General features: G+C 45.2%; 1 protein-coding gene across 1 annotated transcript in view; it reads right to left on the bottom strand.

Annotated features, from left to right (window-relative positions):
- WDR41 (WD repeat domain 41) overlaps window positions 1–16,218 on the bottom strand; it is a 579,210-nt gene that overhangs the window by 135,514 nt on the left and 427,478 nt on the right. Inside the window, exon 11 of the mRNA XM_069627429.1 lies at window positions 1,232–1,320. Coding sequence (XP_069483530.1) covers window positions 1,232–1,320 — 89 coding nt within the window. The remainder of the gene's footprint in view (window positions 1–1,231; window positions 1,321–16,218) is intronic.

The following is a 16,218-nucleotide window of genomic DNA, read 5'->3' as shown; positions in this document are numbered from 1 at the left end:
CATGCAGAGACCAACTGGCGCATCAGGAGATTCAAAAGAACTTGCATGATGGGGCGGGATGGCTGCAGTAATGGGAAGTATGAAAGTTAGAGAAAGCAGTGGCATACAGGTGGGGGCTGTTCCTTTTTATACTGGCACAAACCTATCACCAGGTTTTTTCCTGGATGATTGGTGAGGGTAATAAAGCGGTATGAGGCAGTCACGTGACAGAGACTAGACATGAAAAATGTGTTCATTCAAAATACAATGGAGGCCAGCAACCTCTGCATCACACACCTACGCAGCAGCAGGAGTACTCTTCTTTCCTAAACCCACCAGGGTGGTTCAGGGCATGGGGAGGGCCATTCTAACACAGAAGTGCGCACCAGCGTGGTGGCTATGAAAAGTCCTGACACACAGAAAGAAACGCTGTACCTCTGCCTTCTTCAGAGCGCGTAATGGGCCTCACCTCTGTATTGCAGAGGTAGAACTGGGGATTGCGAGCTGCGCAGCTGAAAAAGGCGGGTGCACATGCAAAACACGCGTGCCGGGTTCCCTTTACCATTAGTGCTCATCAAATATAAAGTCGATCCGGGTAACCTGCAGAATGTAGAAGCGTCCTGATTTCACAGTCCCTTGAGCTAATGTAGGAAACGCGGGGAGAGGACTGCTAGCTGTGAAACAACCCAGGTTTGGGCGTGTGCAAGGTATCTGTATTCTAAACCCACTGAGGGAAGAGAAACAATTCAAGACCCATGATGTGCAATGATGCGCCAGTCCTCTCCCGTGCCAGCGCAGAGGAAGGTGGAATAGATGTGAAACTACCGAGCTCCCAGCACAGGCCTTCCCAGAGGCCCTCACTCTGCTCTTCATCTGTAATTGAAAGGAAGAGCACTGTAGCAACATTGCTTTTAGGTTTAAAGGGAGACCGATTCCTTCGATGCACCTGCACACTTTAAAGTCGTTGGTAGACTAGTAGCTCAGGTTATTCAATATATCTAGTACATTAATGAAAAACAAGCAAAAACAAAAAACAGCAGTTATTTAAATTTAGAGGGCCATTTTCTGTTGCACATTGAGCATCACGCAGTATTTGTATTCTCTTGTACTTTTTTATTTTATATGCACACCCGCTTGGCTGGCATTGGCATTGGGGGAGACAAAAAGCAGCAAAGTACAAGCTGCACATGTAATGTATCCCCATTCACAAGAACAGACACTTCGATTTGTTTTGCTAGAAGTTTAAACAGACCTGCAGGAACAGACTCCGCTGTAAGCTGCGGCTTTTCTTGAAATTCCCATAACCGGACACTGCCATCTTCTGAACAGGAGATTAACTGGCTGTCAAAAATAGGAGGCCTTATTCGATCATTAAACCACAGCAAGTCAGGAAGACAAACAAGCGTAACTTTGAAAAAAGGTGATACTGTTACACTGACATGGCATGTTTATACCCAATGAAACATCTGCTCTGAGGTTGCAGCAGTTCTACTAGTTGACTCCAGCCCCAGGATACATGCAATTGCCTGTATTCATAGTGGAAGCATTCATAATGATCCGGTAAAATCGGCAAATGCCCCTGCCGAAACCCTACCACAAGCAATGGTCAGAGAATGAGCGTGCGTTTCCTGTTCAAAACACAATTACTTAAACACTCAACCATGTGTTCGATACAGATTAGTGCAATGTCTGCCTGTACATTACTTTCCATACACTTTTGGAATCATGCAATTTGCAAGAAAAATGGCAGCATGTCCAGTATTTCAAGTAAAGATATGTTCAAAATAGTTTTGCTGGAGGCTCCTAAAGTACAGTCGCGACTGGTGAATGTTTTTAATTGGAGAGGCGTAAATGTTATCCCAAATATGCAGGAGCAAAGCGAGGGAGCCCGAACCAAACAAAAGGGGCTCTAGGAAATTCACCCCAAGAACATTTTTAAAATAATGGTTTAAAACGGTGCATTTTACAGCAGACTTTCTGCAAAAAATTGGGTAAAAAGCCACAAAGTTTGCAATTGGTTTTGTAGGGTAACTCATGAAAAAAATTAAATCAATGAAAGCCACAAACATTGCACAGGACTAATTTCCAATGCATTTTTATAATGCCTTTTCCCACAATAAATACCAGCATAAAAATTATGTCCATGCGGCTGCACCAATATAAGCCAGTATTCCCATGCAAGCACATACTCATTTGCTCTAAGCATAATGCCAGAAATGATACAAGCAAGCATGTCCATTCCAGTATCCCAGGCAAGAACATACTCTTGCTGGCTTACACAGTAAAAATGGCACCCCATAAGAAGAAAACATGTCCAAACTGCCTGCACAAATGAGAGTAGTGTCACCATGTAAAAACATTTACCTTGTTGGCTTCACCCTTGATGCGTAGTAAAAAATGCTATGCCACACAAAAAGCAAACGAAAAATACAGCCAGACTGGCTGCAACTAAGTAAGCCAGTTCAGCCATGTAATAAGACTTATGTTTGCTTTACCATTGATGCCCAGCAAAATATGCCATGCCACAGTACGAAAACTAGCTGCACGTTTCCCTTTGACAGTTGAGGCCAGCCCAGGAGCACTCTTACCTGCTGCCAACTGCAGCTGAGGGAGCACTCAATGTTTTCGCTGGGCTGGTTCCAATCATCCAGAATGGGTGGCGGCAATAGCGAGTCAGCGCCCAGTCGCCCATTATGGATGCGCCACACCAGAAGCATTTCCATTTAGATCCGGTAAAAAGAGGTTCCCCCCTCACTTTTCTCAACGGATGGATAACTGAAAGCCCTATGGTGATCAGTTTACACAGTTACTGACCGGATATGGAAAATAAGCCAATGACATGGCAAATTCCGTCCAAGGACGGTAAAGTCCTTAACCACAGCTTTATTGGCGATAGAATAATATAACCTTGGGTAGCCTTGTGTCTCAGTGTTAAATGAGCAATCGTCAGCAAAACAAGGTCTTAATGCACATGACCAGGGTAAAGCGTTACTGTTCTACTCCTGAATGCTAGCCTCTTTCAGGGCTGCCCAGACCTCCTCCAGGTTTCCCTTTATAAGAGCGGAGGGAGGGTGATAATGAATTATATATAATCTGAGGAGTAGGTCTTTTAAAGAGAGGCAGAAGGAGAGATTTATGAAAATCCACAGGCTGCTAGGATCTTGATTAAAACGAACACTGACGTGAACAAGGATATATATGAAAATGGACACAAGCGAGGAGGGGATCATCAAGAGCATATTGTTGCAGCCAGCCCGCTAGCGAGAGACAAAAAATTACCAACGCAAGATTACATACTTTTTTTTCCAATCGATAGCCTTCGAAAGCCCACTCCAGCCCCTATTCCAGAAGCAGAACCTAAGTTGAATGGCAGCGGTCAACTGGGCCGAAATAGCCCCTCAGGGATCAAAATTCAGATTCGAGATGCAGGAGCCCAAGGCAGCTCCTGGGTATCCAGCATTAACCAGAGGCCAGGAGCAACCACTGGGGAACAAGGAGCTATTACACAGCGTTCGGCAAATCTAAGTTTTTTTATACGATTCAAAGTTAACATTTTCTACATTATTGATGAGTCCTTTCGCTTTAAATGTTTAGATGTGTCCTAATGTTTAATTATAGATCGTTTCAAACACACAGAGTTAAATTAAAATGGCGCGTTTGTTCCACATCAGTTGCCCTGGGGAGCCAAAAGTAGCTCCTGCTAGCTGCTGCTGGCAAGCTAGCCAGGCACTCATAGGCTAAAAGCAGGCGCTAAATCGCTCCCAGCTCCCCTCAATTTCGAACCCTGCCCCAGGAATGAGCTCAGTGCCCTATTAGGCACCTTACAATATGCTATACCACATCAAAGTAACAATAGAATACCATGGCTGAATATTCTATGGACAGGTTTGAGTGAGGAACGAACCATTGTTTGGAAATGGTGTTCTTGGCGCATTTGAGCTGGGCCTTTGTGAAGAGCCAATTCTGGCCTTAACCCTGTGAGGATAGGGAAGCCAGTCAAATCAAGTCTTACTCCCTCCTAGGGGGAGTGCAGCTTCTTTTATGTACATAAATATCACTTACCCAAGATGTTCCTATTTCTGGATCTACTATTTTTGACGCGATTACATCACTAAGCAGGTCCTGCAGCAAAGCACATTTTAACTAGACAGAACTGTCCATTTAACAGGAACCAGAAACAGTAGAACACATTTGTTGATTCGTGTACCAGAGGCGCTAAAAGGCGCATCAAATCTGAAATGAAGCATTGAAAGATGCCCAATGGAGGTTTCCAGAACAGCTGAAAGTTAAAAGACAATACACAGATTTGGCTATAGTCTACTTCAGGGGTCTACAACCTTTGACTCTCCCAAAGTTTTGCACTAGCCCCAGTCCACAACCTCAATGATGAGGCATCATGGGAGTTGTAGTCCAAAACATCAGGAGAGGCAAAGGTTGCAGACCCCTGGTCTACTTCATCCAGAACTCCAAGGGCTGCGCCCTCCTAAAGACATTCTGGGCTCTTATAGTCCAGCCTTATTGAACCAGACAGTTGATCAGCCACAACCCCAACCACCGGCATCTACACCTGCACATCAGTCAGATGAACAGGCGGAGTTACAATCCAGAGTGCAGTCAATCTACCCTATAAACTCACTGGGTGGTTCAGTCTCATGATCAGAGTCGGCCCTTGATTCGTTACATGCGAGCTGGCCAACCCCCAATTTGTGTGGTACCACTCTCACAACTAGAGCATCCTCAACTTGGCTCCCCAATACCCCGTCTCAAGGTAATGCTGCAGCATATCCGCTCAGACAATAAGCAGATGCTGGAAATGCATTAGTGACTGTTCATAACACATGGAATAAAGAAGAAAAAAAAACACTGTTGGTGCGCACATTTTAGGTCACTCAAAAAGGAATTGAACATTCGAACCATTGGAAATGTACTTTAGTTTAATGGTTATCCCAGCACCAATTACTGTTAGGCTTCAGAGCCAGGATCTGGTATATGTCAATATTGCCCATGAGTCATACAGCTATTAGCTCATAGCCGTCCATATGTAAAATACTCCAATGCCAACATTGTCCATCGAATATCTTTACTTTATGGAGTGGATACTGGTACACCAGGCTTTTTCACACTCTGAAAAATAAAAGCTGCATTCCTACAAGTTCCATTATATTTTAAATGCCGTCTATATATCAGTGTAGTGTCCCATATCCTTACCTCTGCTTACAGTACTTAATCTTTTAAAATGGGGCGGCGTTCGGTGTGGTGCATGGATCACTACCGCCATTTTGAAAGATGATTTATTTTGTCGCAGTTATCCACGAGCGCCCGGGATGACGTCACGGATTTGTGACGGCATCAATTGCTTCACGTTAGTCCGTCTATGTGAGCAATAGCGCCCTGCAGGTGCATATTATTGGATACTAACTGGGGTACCATGCGTTGCTCGTGTCCTGATCGAGTGCTGTCTCATGCCCTGGCTGATGTTGCTCTCGTCTTCTTGTCGGCAAGTCTCGCTTCAGGTCTTGCTTCAGGTCTTGCTGATGTAAAACGTGATTGGCAAATGTGAACTTTAATCTAACAAATTGAAACTGATTCACGATAATGGGGGGGGGGGCTGAAATCTCAAATGGCTTATTTAACGCGATTCCTGTTGCGGTTGCCATTCCTGTGAATTATTAATCTTTTGATATGAAAAATTGTTTATTCTCGAAGTGTGTGATGGTCATGTTTATTCAATTAACCACGAGCGCTATGTCCCTCCGGGATCCCATGGCGATGTGAAATAACAGTCTCAACTGGGGAAAAAAGGGTCTTGTTTTATTCAAGGCTGATTTGGTCACTGTTCCCTTAACGTGCCCGCATTCATACAGTGTTACCTCATACTTGGGCTACTTCACAATTGCCCAACCCATACAGTGACCAGTGTAAAAATTGCAAATAATTTGGGCATTGGAAGACAGACTGTCCAAACCCACCAGCTCAACAGACTGGTCGATTTTTTACTCAGCCCTTTTCCCAATCACTTCTCCTGCCTCCCCCGCCCACTTTGTTGAACCCACAATAGGGCAGCCAAATAGCCAGCAACAGGTTACATGTCTTTATAACGAAACATTTCATAAAGAATGCACTTATAACAAAACTTTCATAATGAAAAATATACATTTGAATTTTTTGGGTGGGCACCCCTCAAACCCCTGTTTCCCACCCCTAAAAAACCTTCCCACCCGTTTCCCAACACGATTTAACCCTTTACCCTACCCCCAAGTGCATTCTTCATAAAATGTTTCGTTATAAAAGATTCGATATATATTCATTCTTCATAGCATTTTCGTTATAAAGACTGCATAGCCCAGCAACATGCATGCACCTTTCATTCTGCTTCACTGATCCACTGCCTAGTTAGAATGCTCTGTTAGTGGAACGAATGTCTCTTGTTTAGTAGACAGTGGAGCCTTTCACTCTAAACATAAGGCTTCTGCATGCTCCATGTTCACACAAGGTTGTTGATCCTGTGGGTATGTGTGGCCAGCCTACACCTCAATATGATTCACCAGTCAATTGGATTTTCTACGTGGAATGGTTTGCACTATTTACTGTTCCTCCAATGGTATTAGTGGGATGTGTCTGTACAGAGGGAAATTGAATTATCTGCTGTCTTACAAGATGTGTCTCTTCTAACGTATGGAACAAAGGAAGACAGTCCCCTGTTGCAACAAACTGGTAGACCAACTTCCTCTGCAATCATGGACCGCTCATGCAAATGAGGTTTCACGCATATTGAACGTGTAACATGGGTATGATTCTGAACCCAGCCAAACCTCTTCCATGAATCCAGCATTATGCCATTTCGAGAGAAGCAGAGATATTCAACCCTTCACTGAATCTCTGCTTCTGGAAGGAACTATTGTTCCAACCCAGAATCCTTGCAATACTGCTATTTTGCCAGCGTAGAAAACCGATAAGGATTCTTATCGATTTGTGTTAGATCTCTGCTGCTGTTCATCCTACCTAGGGTAGTCCAACTGGTGTGGGACTACACAAGACTTATTTCCTTGATATTAGACCCGCCTTTTAATATAGGCCTGTACTACACAAGTTGGTAGTGTGACTGAGCAGCCAGGCTTACATCAAGAGGGGTAATGTGAGCTGTAGAGCTGTGTAATGAAACCAGTAAATACTGGTATGCAAGTAAACACTTACATAGAGTTATAATACATTATTTATTTATACACAAGATATTTAAAAGCATGCTTTAAAAAGCAGTAATTTGCTGTAACAGTAATTTTCAGTTAGGATTCAATTCAAAAAGTGAACAATAAGGCAGGTGAGTAATTCATTCATATGTTACACATGTTCCAGCATCCTTAGAGGACATCATTTGAGGTCAGTATAACATTTATATAGTGTCACCCATGCAATATTGAGTTTCTTACAAAGGAAAGGTTAGGGTTAGATCAGAACAGACTGACGGTTATAAGAACAATCAGATTCTTCCAAAGGGATGCAGGCAGTCAATTTTCCCAGCATTAAAGAGTTCAACATTTAAGACCTGTAAGGGAACAAGCACTACCAAAGCCAATAGGCTTAGAAGGAGGTCTCTAGGGAGCTAGGACAGCCAAAGTCAATGGACAAAGTCCTGATGCTCTTCTTCTTAAAAAACATGTTCTTAAATAGTTGGTGTTCAAAAGAGAAATCACAGCAACTCAAGAGGAGTCATCTTTAGGATGCACAAGCTGTAAGGCCAATGCAGGTGAGTTGAGGTCAACTTGATGGTTGGTTAAAATGCACTCCCAAAAGGTAGAAAGGACCCCAAATGGCAAAAGGATAAAATCCTCCAGGCCCCACAGTACCTTGAAAATTAAGAAAGTGTTCCAGCTGGTTGCCTTCACGATGCAATGCAGTGGACCATTGTTCCTGGTCCTTGGTGACGAAAGGGAGGACGTCTGGCAGGTTCCTGCGGCAGCACTCGAGAAAGGGACTTGGCAGCAATGGATTTCTGTCGATTCAGCTACTCTTTCTGGTTTTGGCGCCAACGAAGAACGCAAAGCTCTGGTTAGGATATTCTTGATCCCTCGGCCCTGGACTCTGGTGAGGGGACTCTGGATGTGGATTTCATGCTTCTGTAGGGTCCCCTGGATGCCTACGAAGATCTGTCTGGATTCAGACTTGGGAACACAATGCACTCACAAGTGGTTGAGATACCCCGGGTATTGGGCTTCTGCGGCTTTGGAAAGTCGCAGCAAGTTGTGGGTTGCACCAAAATAGAGTTTGTCCAGGAGCTAGTTGGTCCCACCAGCCTAAGGGAAGTCGTCGCCCTTTGCGGGTCTTTCCTGTCGATTCGATAAAACGGAGTCAGCACAGCTGCAGGGCTTCACCGGGCACTTCATGGTCCAGGAGGGTGCTGCTGGTGTATTCGCTGATCCTCTGCTTCAGTTTCTGTCCTCCAGTGGTCGCTTTTAATGCAAGTTCCCATTAATTCACAGCCCTAGGCTGTCAATCACACAGCAGGGTGGCTGTCCTTCCAGGGGACCCGGCTGGCCAATAGGAACTGGTTTCACTCAGGCACACCTAGAGACAAAGGACACATATGTTTCAGGACCCTCCCTCACTTCCTGCCTTTCCAGACACACTCCAGCCTGGGCGGGCTTCAGGGCTGAAGGCCGCCAAAGACAAACTACACAAAGGACCTGATGCAAACAACAGAGTAAAAGCCCAGAAGAAACGAACATGAAATGGCAAAAAAAGAAGACAGGGGCCATTTTGGGGAAATTGTCACCCTTGTTTGCAGCCCTGCAGCGGAGGTATCACTAGGTAGTAAAAAAGAAACCACTACCACCAGCCATTCAAGTGAGTTAGTGTAACAAAATGTTACATGAGGAATGGGTTAAAGGAATTACTAGGTCATCCCCCCAGCACTCCACATAGGGTGGTGTGTGCTGCACCCATGAAGTAAAAGGTTAAATAAGACAGGGGTCATCTTACTATTCTTGGGAACAGTAGTTAACCCAAGAAAATGTAGTTAAACATTTGAGAGTGAGAAGTCTGGCACTGCACAAAAGGTGCTGTGTGTCACAATGCAAAACCAGATGCCTACGGAGTTTACCAGACTTCATAAAACAGTAAGGAACATAGAAAATCATAGTCAGAAAAACACAAGTGAGTGAGAAAAAGGTCCCACTCACTCAGGAGTAACATTTAAAAAGCCCCGAGTCCAGAAAAAGGGCTGGGGGTCTCTAAGGTGCAAGGGAATTGGCACAGAAATTCCCCCCAACAGTAAACAGTTCTTGCTTTGAAGGCTCATAATGCCCCCAAAGAAAAACTGTGGCCAAGCAAAATCAGAGCCCGCTACCTGGTGCATTACACTGAGGGAGATGGATACCGGTCTCGGGCAAAATCGACGTCATCCTTCAGGTTCCCAAATGTGTAACCTGCAAACAGAGGAGAGGTTTTCTCAGCATGACTAAAAAATGGGTTAAGACCTTGATTGTGAAAGGGGCTTACCCTTAATTCAACCGACAAAACCAACCTTCATCCCCAGAGGCTCATGAGACATTTGTCATACTCAAGCAAGAACTGTCGAAAGCCCCTGCTCTAGGTTTACCCTCTTATCAGAAACCATTTATCTTTATATGTGATAAAACTGCCGTAGGTGATGTGACTCCATTGCAAAGTGACAAGCATCACTGTATTGCATACTGTGTCTCTGCCCTGGATCCCATTGCAGCAGGATTGCCACAATGCCCTACACATCTATTGCTTATTAGTCAAAGCTACCACTGTTGTTGTACGTGAGCCAGTGACAGTGGCAGTGTGGGATGTATTTACCCATGCATCCGAGCCGTACCTCAAAACTGTGCAGTACTGACATGAAAACATCATGATGGCCAGAGCTTCCCAGAAAATGCACAGGGAAATGCAGGAAGAATAGGCTGCCACCCATTTTTGCCGATGTTATGGGCACAGAAGGAAACTGCCTAAAACCACCATTGGACTACCCACACAGTAGTCTGAAACCATTGGGAATGGCAATGCTGATTGCCAAATGCAACCTAGAATTGTGGGGAATTCATTTTCTTAAATCCCAAAAATGGGTGCAGTACCAGTGCTCACCACTATTCAAAAGCCGGCAGTTTAAAACCACCCTGTGTTTCTCTGAAGGCAAGCCAAAGTGCCTATTTCAAACATTGCAATATGTGCAAAATATTTACTGAACACCAGCAGACATTTGGCAGAATGGAGTTTTGTGTGCCTACAAAATCTGGGAAATGAAGATCATAAGACAAGGTTTATAACAAGACTGGCTGTGCTGTGGATTTCAGCAGTTTAAGTTGCACTGGATTTAAAGACACTAAAATCGAAAATGTTTAGATTAAATGAGTGAGCTATGTTTGGTGTCACATGCCTTTGTAACTGTTTAAATGTCATAGTTTTAAACTTAGAATCAGCCTTCTAGCTGCATGTGTAAAATTGCAAGTTAATTTAAAAAGCAACAAATAACATGACAGTAGCTGAAAGTCTGGCTTAAGGAACTTGATTCTGCCTGGCAGCTACCCCCATCAGCAGTGAAACTTGAGTCACAACTGTGTTCCCAGGCCAACCTTCCTTTTGCTGCCCAAACTAAGGATATGCCATCTATCTGATAATTGAATTATCTGTGCTCTGCAAGAGAGTGAACAAAGCCCTCTTCACTCAGGCAAAGGTTTTTATTACCGCAGTCGTAAATTGTAGCTTCCTCTTGGCAGGAGCTGGGAGGAGCACTGCCTGTGAGAGCAAGCTGGCTTGGCAGAAACTGGAAAGACTGGTTTCTATACCATGTGCTGAGGGTAAACCACACCCCTTTGGAGCCAGAACATAACTTTAAAAAGATGAATAACTCATAGAGCGGACATGTGAAAATTTTATAAATGATACCATAATTCGTGTGATTGTTCTGCCCACATTTTAAGAGGTTTTTCGACCCGGTGGCATGTTCAGGGGGGTTTTAGCGGAAAAATGGATATTACTCTAACTGTATGCATGTTAAAAATCTGAAACTTCTTCAGTTAATGTCCATACTCCCTGCACACATGTATGTAAAGTTGGGTCCATGTCAGAAATTGCAAAATCAGTTAAAAAGTGAAATATGTGCCAGTTCTGAATGCAAGCTCCCAGGAAGAGCAGAGTTTGAACAGGGGATACCTCCTGTAATGCATGATGGGTGCATATGATTTTAAAACAATATGTACCTCTGCAAATATGTATTTGTTTCAAATCTAGATTTGTGTGTAAGTTGACAGGAGGAGTGGACTTTCTGCAGGCTGTAAAATGACATCACGCTGACTCACAGTTCATTCCCCAATCAAATGATAAATGGAAGTTTGACCAATTAGAAGCTGAGAGAGAGGTAGGGTCAGTGATGCTAGAACACACCCACATTCTAAACACATAAAAGCAGACAGACAGGACAGATAGGGACCTTCAAAATCCATCTGCCGCTGGAAGCCCTGCCGGAAAAATCCATACTTTACCTCCATCAAACTTCCAGAGAGCCAAACTAGAGACTTCAATCTATCCAGAACTAGAGACCAGACCAGAGGGAGAAAGCAGTGCTGTACCCAGAGAGAAAGCAGTGCTGTGCCCAGAGAGAGACCCAGACCAACAGAGAGATCTGACCCAGATCACTGTGAAGTGCAGAGGCCAGACCAGACCAGACCAGAGTCCAGTTTAAAACCCTGACCAGATCCATGGCGAGGCCCATTTCACTCAAGAATATAGTGTGAGTACCCAGCAGAACTGTGTAGAACCAATCTCTTAGTTTAAATTCATCTAATTCAATCTATTTAACCTAAGTAGAACTGTCTCCTAACTGTCACCTGTCATTTGCAAAGCTGTCACTTGTCATTTCGTAGTTGCAAGCTGCACGTGTCTTTTTGAACTTTAAAATTTCAAATCTGAAAAACGACCTTTATTTAATCGCTCATATCTCCGCGACCGTTTGTGCTAGAGACTTGCAGTAACTTTCATTTTGAAGCTGAGATCCTAGGCTTTCATAGGACCCCAAAACGATAGAGATAGTCCTTGTGGTTCCTCTGTAATAGCGCTCGGCGCATCCGCGAATTTTACCGCGATTTGCAAATTTCTTCACATGTAAAAACTGCTGCTGCTTGCCTTCCATTTGCCAGAAATTCGTTTGACCTGTTAACTATCCCTGCATCATTGCTAGTGTGAGCCTGGACTAATATTAACTAGATGCCACTCACCCTGAACCTCTGAAAGGGAATTAAAAGCGTTTCCAGCATATTTCTCATTCATTGCCAGCACATATCAAAGCATTTTGGGCCTGTGATTTCAAAACTCCTACCTGTTTTCTGTTGTCTAATCTTGCTGGATTGAACTGATTACATTGATTGCATTTCTGAGAACTGTGTGCTTCCTTCCATTTCCTTGCATTGCATAAGGAGGGGGGGAGTGAATAGCCAGAGAAAAGTGATTACATTGTTTGGTTGAAATCCTATTGAGTATTTTCTGTACTGCATTCATTGAATATTGCATCCACCTGAGCTTACATAAAGCATCCTCTACCACATTATACTTTTGTTCCTATTTACCAGTGTGCTACCTTATCCATTCCCTGTCAACTCATTAGTGATTATAAGAAGTGTGCTAGTGCCAGATTCTCCATTGTTAATCTTTATCATATCAGATTAAGGGTGATATTCAAGTATTAATTTATTATAAAGTGTGATATATCTATTTTAAATTATCAAATAAACCTTTTAAACTTGCAAAACAGAACTACTTCTTGGCTCAGTGGGGTCAGGGGGATTCCAAGAGAGGGGTGTTATACAGGGGTAGTCATCCAGAACGCATGAACTGGACCTAAAGATATATCAATAAGGGTTTTCATTCAGTATTATAGACTAGGCGTTGACTTAGCTGTAGTGTTGAATTGAATCCTCTTACAAATTGGGGGCTCGAGCCGGACGTTTGGGTTAGAATACCACTTGTGCAGCTTAATACAGTGTGCTAACTGACGGGATACATACATCCGGTCGGATCACCACGCTGCATTACGCTGTGAAGCATTCCTCAAAAGGGACACTCCAAGAAAAGTTCTGTTCTGCAAAAATAAAATACAAACTTCTGTAAGTCAGGACAGAGACCAATCTCTAGAATGACGACCTTAGTAGACATGAAAATAGCCAGAGAGCACCTCTTGCATAAGCTATTTGTGAGAGGTGAATGGACTGAACAGGGCCAGGATGTGTGGTTGCAGGCCATCACACAACAGGTCACTGAAACAGGGTCAGATATATATAGAGATCAGGGTCCCTTACATGTGGCCCTGAGTGAACTATATATGGCTCCTAAAGCCAAAGAGGAACACAATAAGATTGCCAGGATAGCAGCATACCTGTACCTATATATGGGAGACATGCAGGATAGATGTGCTGAAAGCCAAAATCTGGCAAATAGGCAACAGATGGCATTACAGAAGGTCCAATCTGACCTGGTCTCTTCTGAGCAGAGGCTGCAGAGGAGCCAGGAGTCAGAAGATGATAGTAGGCAGCACATCATTAAAATAAAGAAGGATATGGATGTGCTGCAACAGGAAAAGGTAGAACAGGATACCAGATTTCTGGCCTTGCAGAAGGAATACCAAGAAGGTTTGGACTCCCTACTGCAAAACCAGAAAAAGCTGGAGCAACAACTGGACTTCAACAGGGTATGTGCTGAGCAGGTAGTCACCCTGCAAGGCCACCTGGATAGAGTGAAGGCGGAGAGCAACAAACTAATTCTGAAAGACCTGGATACCCAGGCAGAGTTTGATCAGGAGCGCCAGAATGCTGGTGCCTTCCAAAGGCAAAGGGACGACCTGGCGGCACAGATGCAGGCTCTTAGTCAGGAAAGGGATACCTTAGGCCAGGAAGTCTGCCATTTAAAAAGAAAAATGGAAGAAAATCACCTGGCCCACCAGGGACTGGGTGACCTCCAAAAAGAACACCAGAACTTGTTAGAGCACACCAGGAGGGTGGAAGATGCTCTGGCAAGAAAGGAGCAGGCCAGTAGGGATGGGAATCAGGAGGTAACCCTCCTGCAGCAAAGACTGTCCCAGTTCTCCAGGACTAACCAGGAAGCACAGAGGGAAAATGAGGCCCTCTGTCAACACAATGATAGGCTCCAACAACAGGTAGCGATGCAGGAGAGACTGATAGAGTCGAGTAAGGCCTTAACAGAGGAACTGAAAGCACAAATGCAGGCTCTTGCATTGAAACAGGGAGCAGGGGCGGATAGAGATGAGGTTCGCTGGGAAAGGGAAACTCCGGAGCATAACCTCAGGAGCACTAGTACCAGAGGCCCTCATACCTCTCAGTCCCTGGACTCTGCCACCCCCATGTCCCCTGGCGCACATAAGCACAGGGCTGCAGGGATGGCAGATTACTATCCAGCTAAGAGTATGGGGCTCATAGGCCAGTACCACTCAGGAATGGAGGGGTGGGCATCCGGGTATGGGCACCCAAGTACAGTACAGTTCAATGGGGAACCCCAGGAGAGTAGGCCCATTAAGGGCATCCTGAAAACCTCTGCCCAGTTAGGTCAGTGGAGGGGGTACCCATCAAATCCTGGCAGCAAGGAGGAATCTGAAGACTCCTCTGAACTGCGCAGGACACAGGAGACCAGGTCCCCACATTCTGCCAGCCATTCCCAGGCTCGCAGAATCCGGGAAAACCTGGAAGAACAGACGGGAACCTCTGGGAGCAGTGCCTCTGAGTCCGACGAAGAATGGACAAGGGTTACCCGAACCAAAAAGGCCAATAAGGCAAAAAGGGCCTTGCTTAAGGACCCCTTAAAGCAGATTAAGGCGATCAGGAGCGTCATCACGCCTTACCATAAGAACGCTAAGTATTCTGTTTGGGAGCACTTAGAGTTGTTTGAACAAATGATGGAGACTTTCCATTTGAAGGACAGCCAAAGCTGCATTCAATATGTAAAGTGGACCTTCTCCCCGGAATACTCCAGTTTCTTTGCGGGGCTGGAGGACCAAAATCATTTAAGATGGTCCACCTATAAGGCGGCCATCCTGAAACATTTTTCTGTTCACAGAAATCCTCAGGCTCGCAAGGCAGCCTACAATTTGCAATGTGGGGAGGATCAGGCCCCACAAGAATTTGTGCAGGAGTTAAAGCGTGCTTTTGCACAGACCACAAGAAGGGTGCGCACAGACAGTCGAGAATTCGTTAATACATTTTTTCATGCCTTGCCCAAATATATCATGACCCAGCTCGTGAGGGATTTTCACGAGAAAAGATCTTTAGACTGGGTCATTGAACAGGCTACCCGGATCTATGAGGTGCAGAAACCGGTAGATAGCAAAAGTAATGCCCAGAAAAACCCCAAAGCCAACAGCACCCCTGCTGCTGCCAAGGTGGCAGAGGTAAAGGTCACCCCCGTTTTGGATTTGGAGATGGGGGGGCCTAAAAACCTGCCTGCACCTAATAATGCTAGGCCCAGAAGGTCCTCGGGCCAGTCACAGACAGGGAGCCAGGGAGGCAGCCCCACAAATGGGGTCCCTCGCTCTCCTGATTATGTAAGTCCACGTTACAAGGGAAATCGACCCATCCTGGGTTATGTGTGGACTCCTCCAGCCCAAGGGGGGGGGATCCAGCCAAGCACCTAACCCAGGGAACTTCCCTCCAAACTTCCCACAGGAGGGCAGAAATTTACCAAACCCTGGGCAGAACTTTTTCCCCAGATATCCACCCGACTTCCAACCCCAAAATCATCCATCCTTCTTTCCCCAATTCCCCGAGCCCAGACCACTGAATCCGGGAGAGGGGAGGCCAAGGGTGGAGGGGTACCCAAATCTTCCCAACCAGGGGTACCCAAATCTTCCCAACCCGGGGTATTACCAGAGGAGGGATAGCTACCCTTCCCGGGATCAGCCCAGGGGAGAAAACAGGGCCCCGTATCAGCCTGAGCGGGTTTCCCAGTTAGAGCGCCAGGTTCAAAACATGGCGCGGGATATGGGTCATATACTGAGGGCGCAGCAGAACCCTCAGATCAGCATGCCGGCGCAGAACGCACCCAACTCTGGACCTGGTGCTCCAGAACAATGACGGGGGCAGCACCCCGATAACTCACCGGTTCCCAGGGAGGAGGCACAAGGGGAAGGGGGGTGTAAAGCCTTGGAGGAAGCTTCCTTCCTCACTTGTAAACAGCCCCTGGAAACCCAGGAACCGGAAACAAAATCTCTTGCCCCTGAAA

Source organism: Ambystoma mexicanum, chromosome 6p (genome assembly GCF_040938575.1).
Source record: "Ambystoma mexicanum isolate Mex_15411 chromosome 6p, UKY_AmexF1_1, whole genome shotgun sequence".
Taxonomy (NCBI): domain Eukaryota; kingdom Metazoa; phylum Chordata; class Amphibia; order Caudata; family Ambystomatidae; genus Ambystoma; species Ambystoma mexicanum.
Note: the sequence above shows the minus strand (reverse complement) of the source record. Positions and strands in the feature narration are given on the sequence as shown.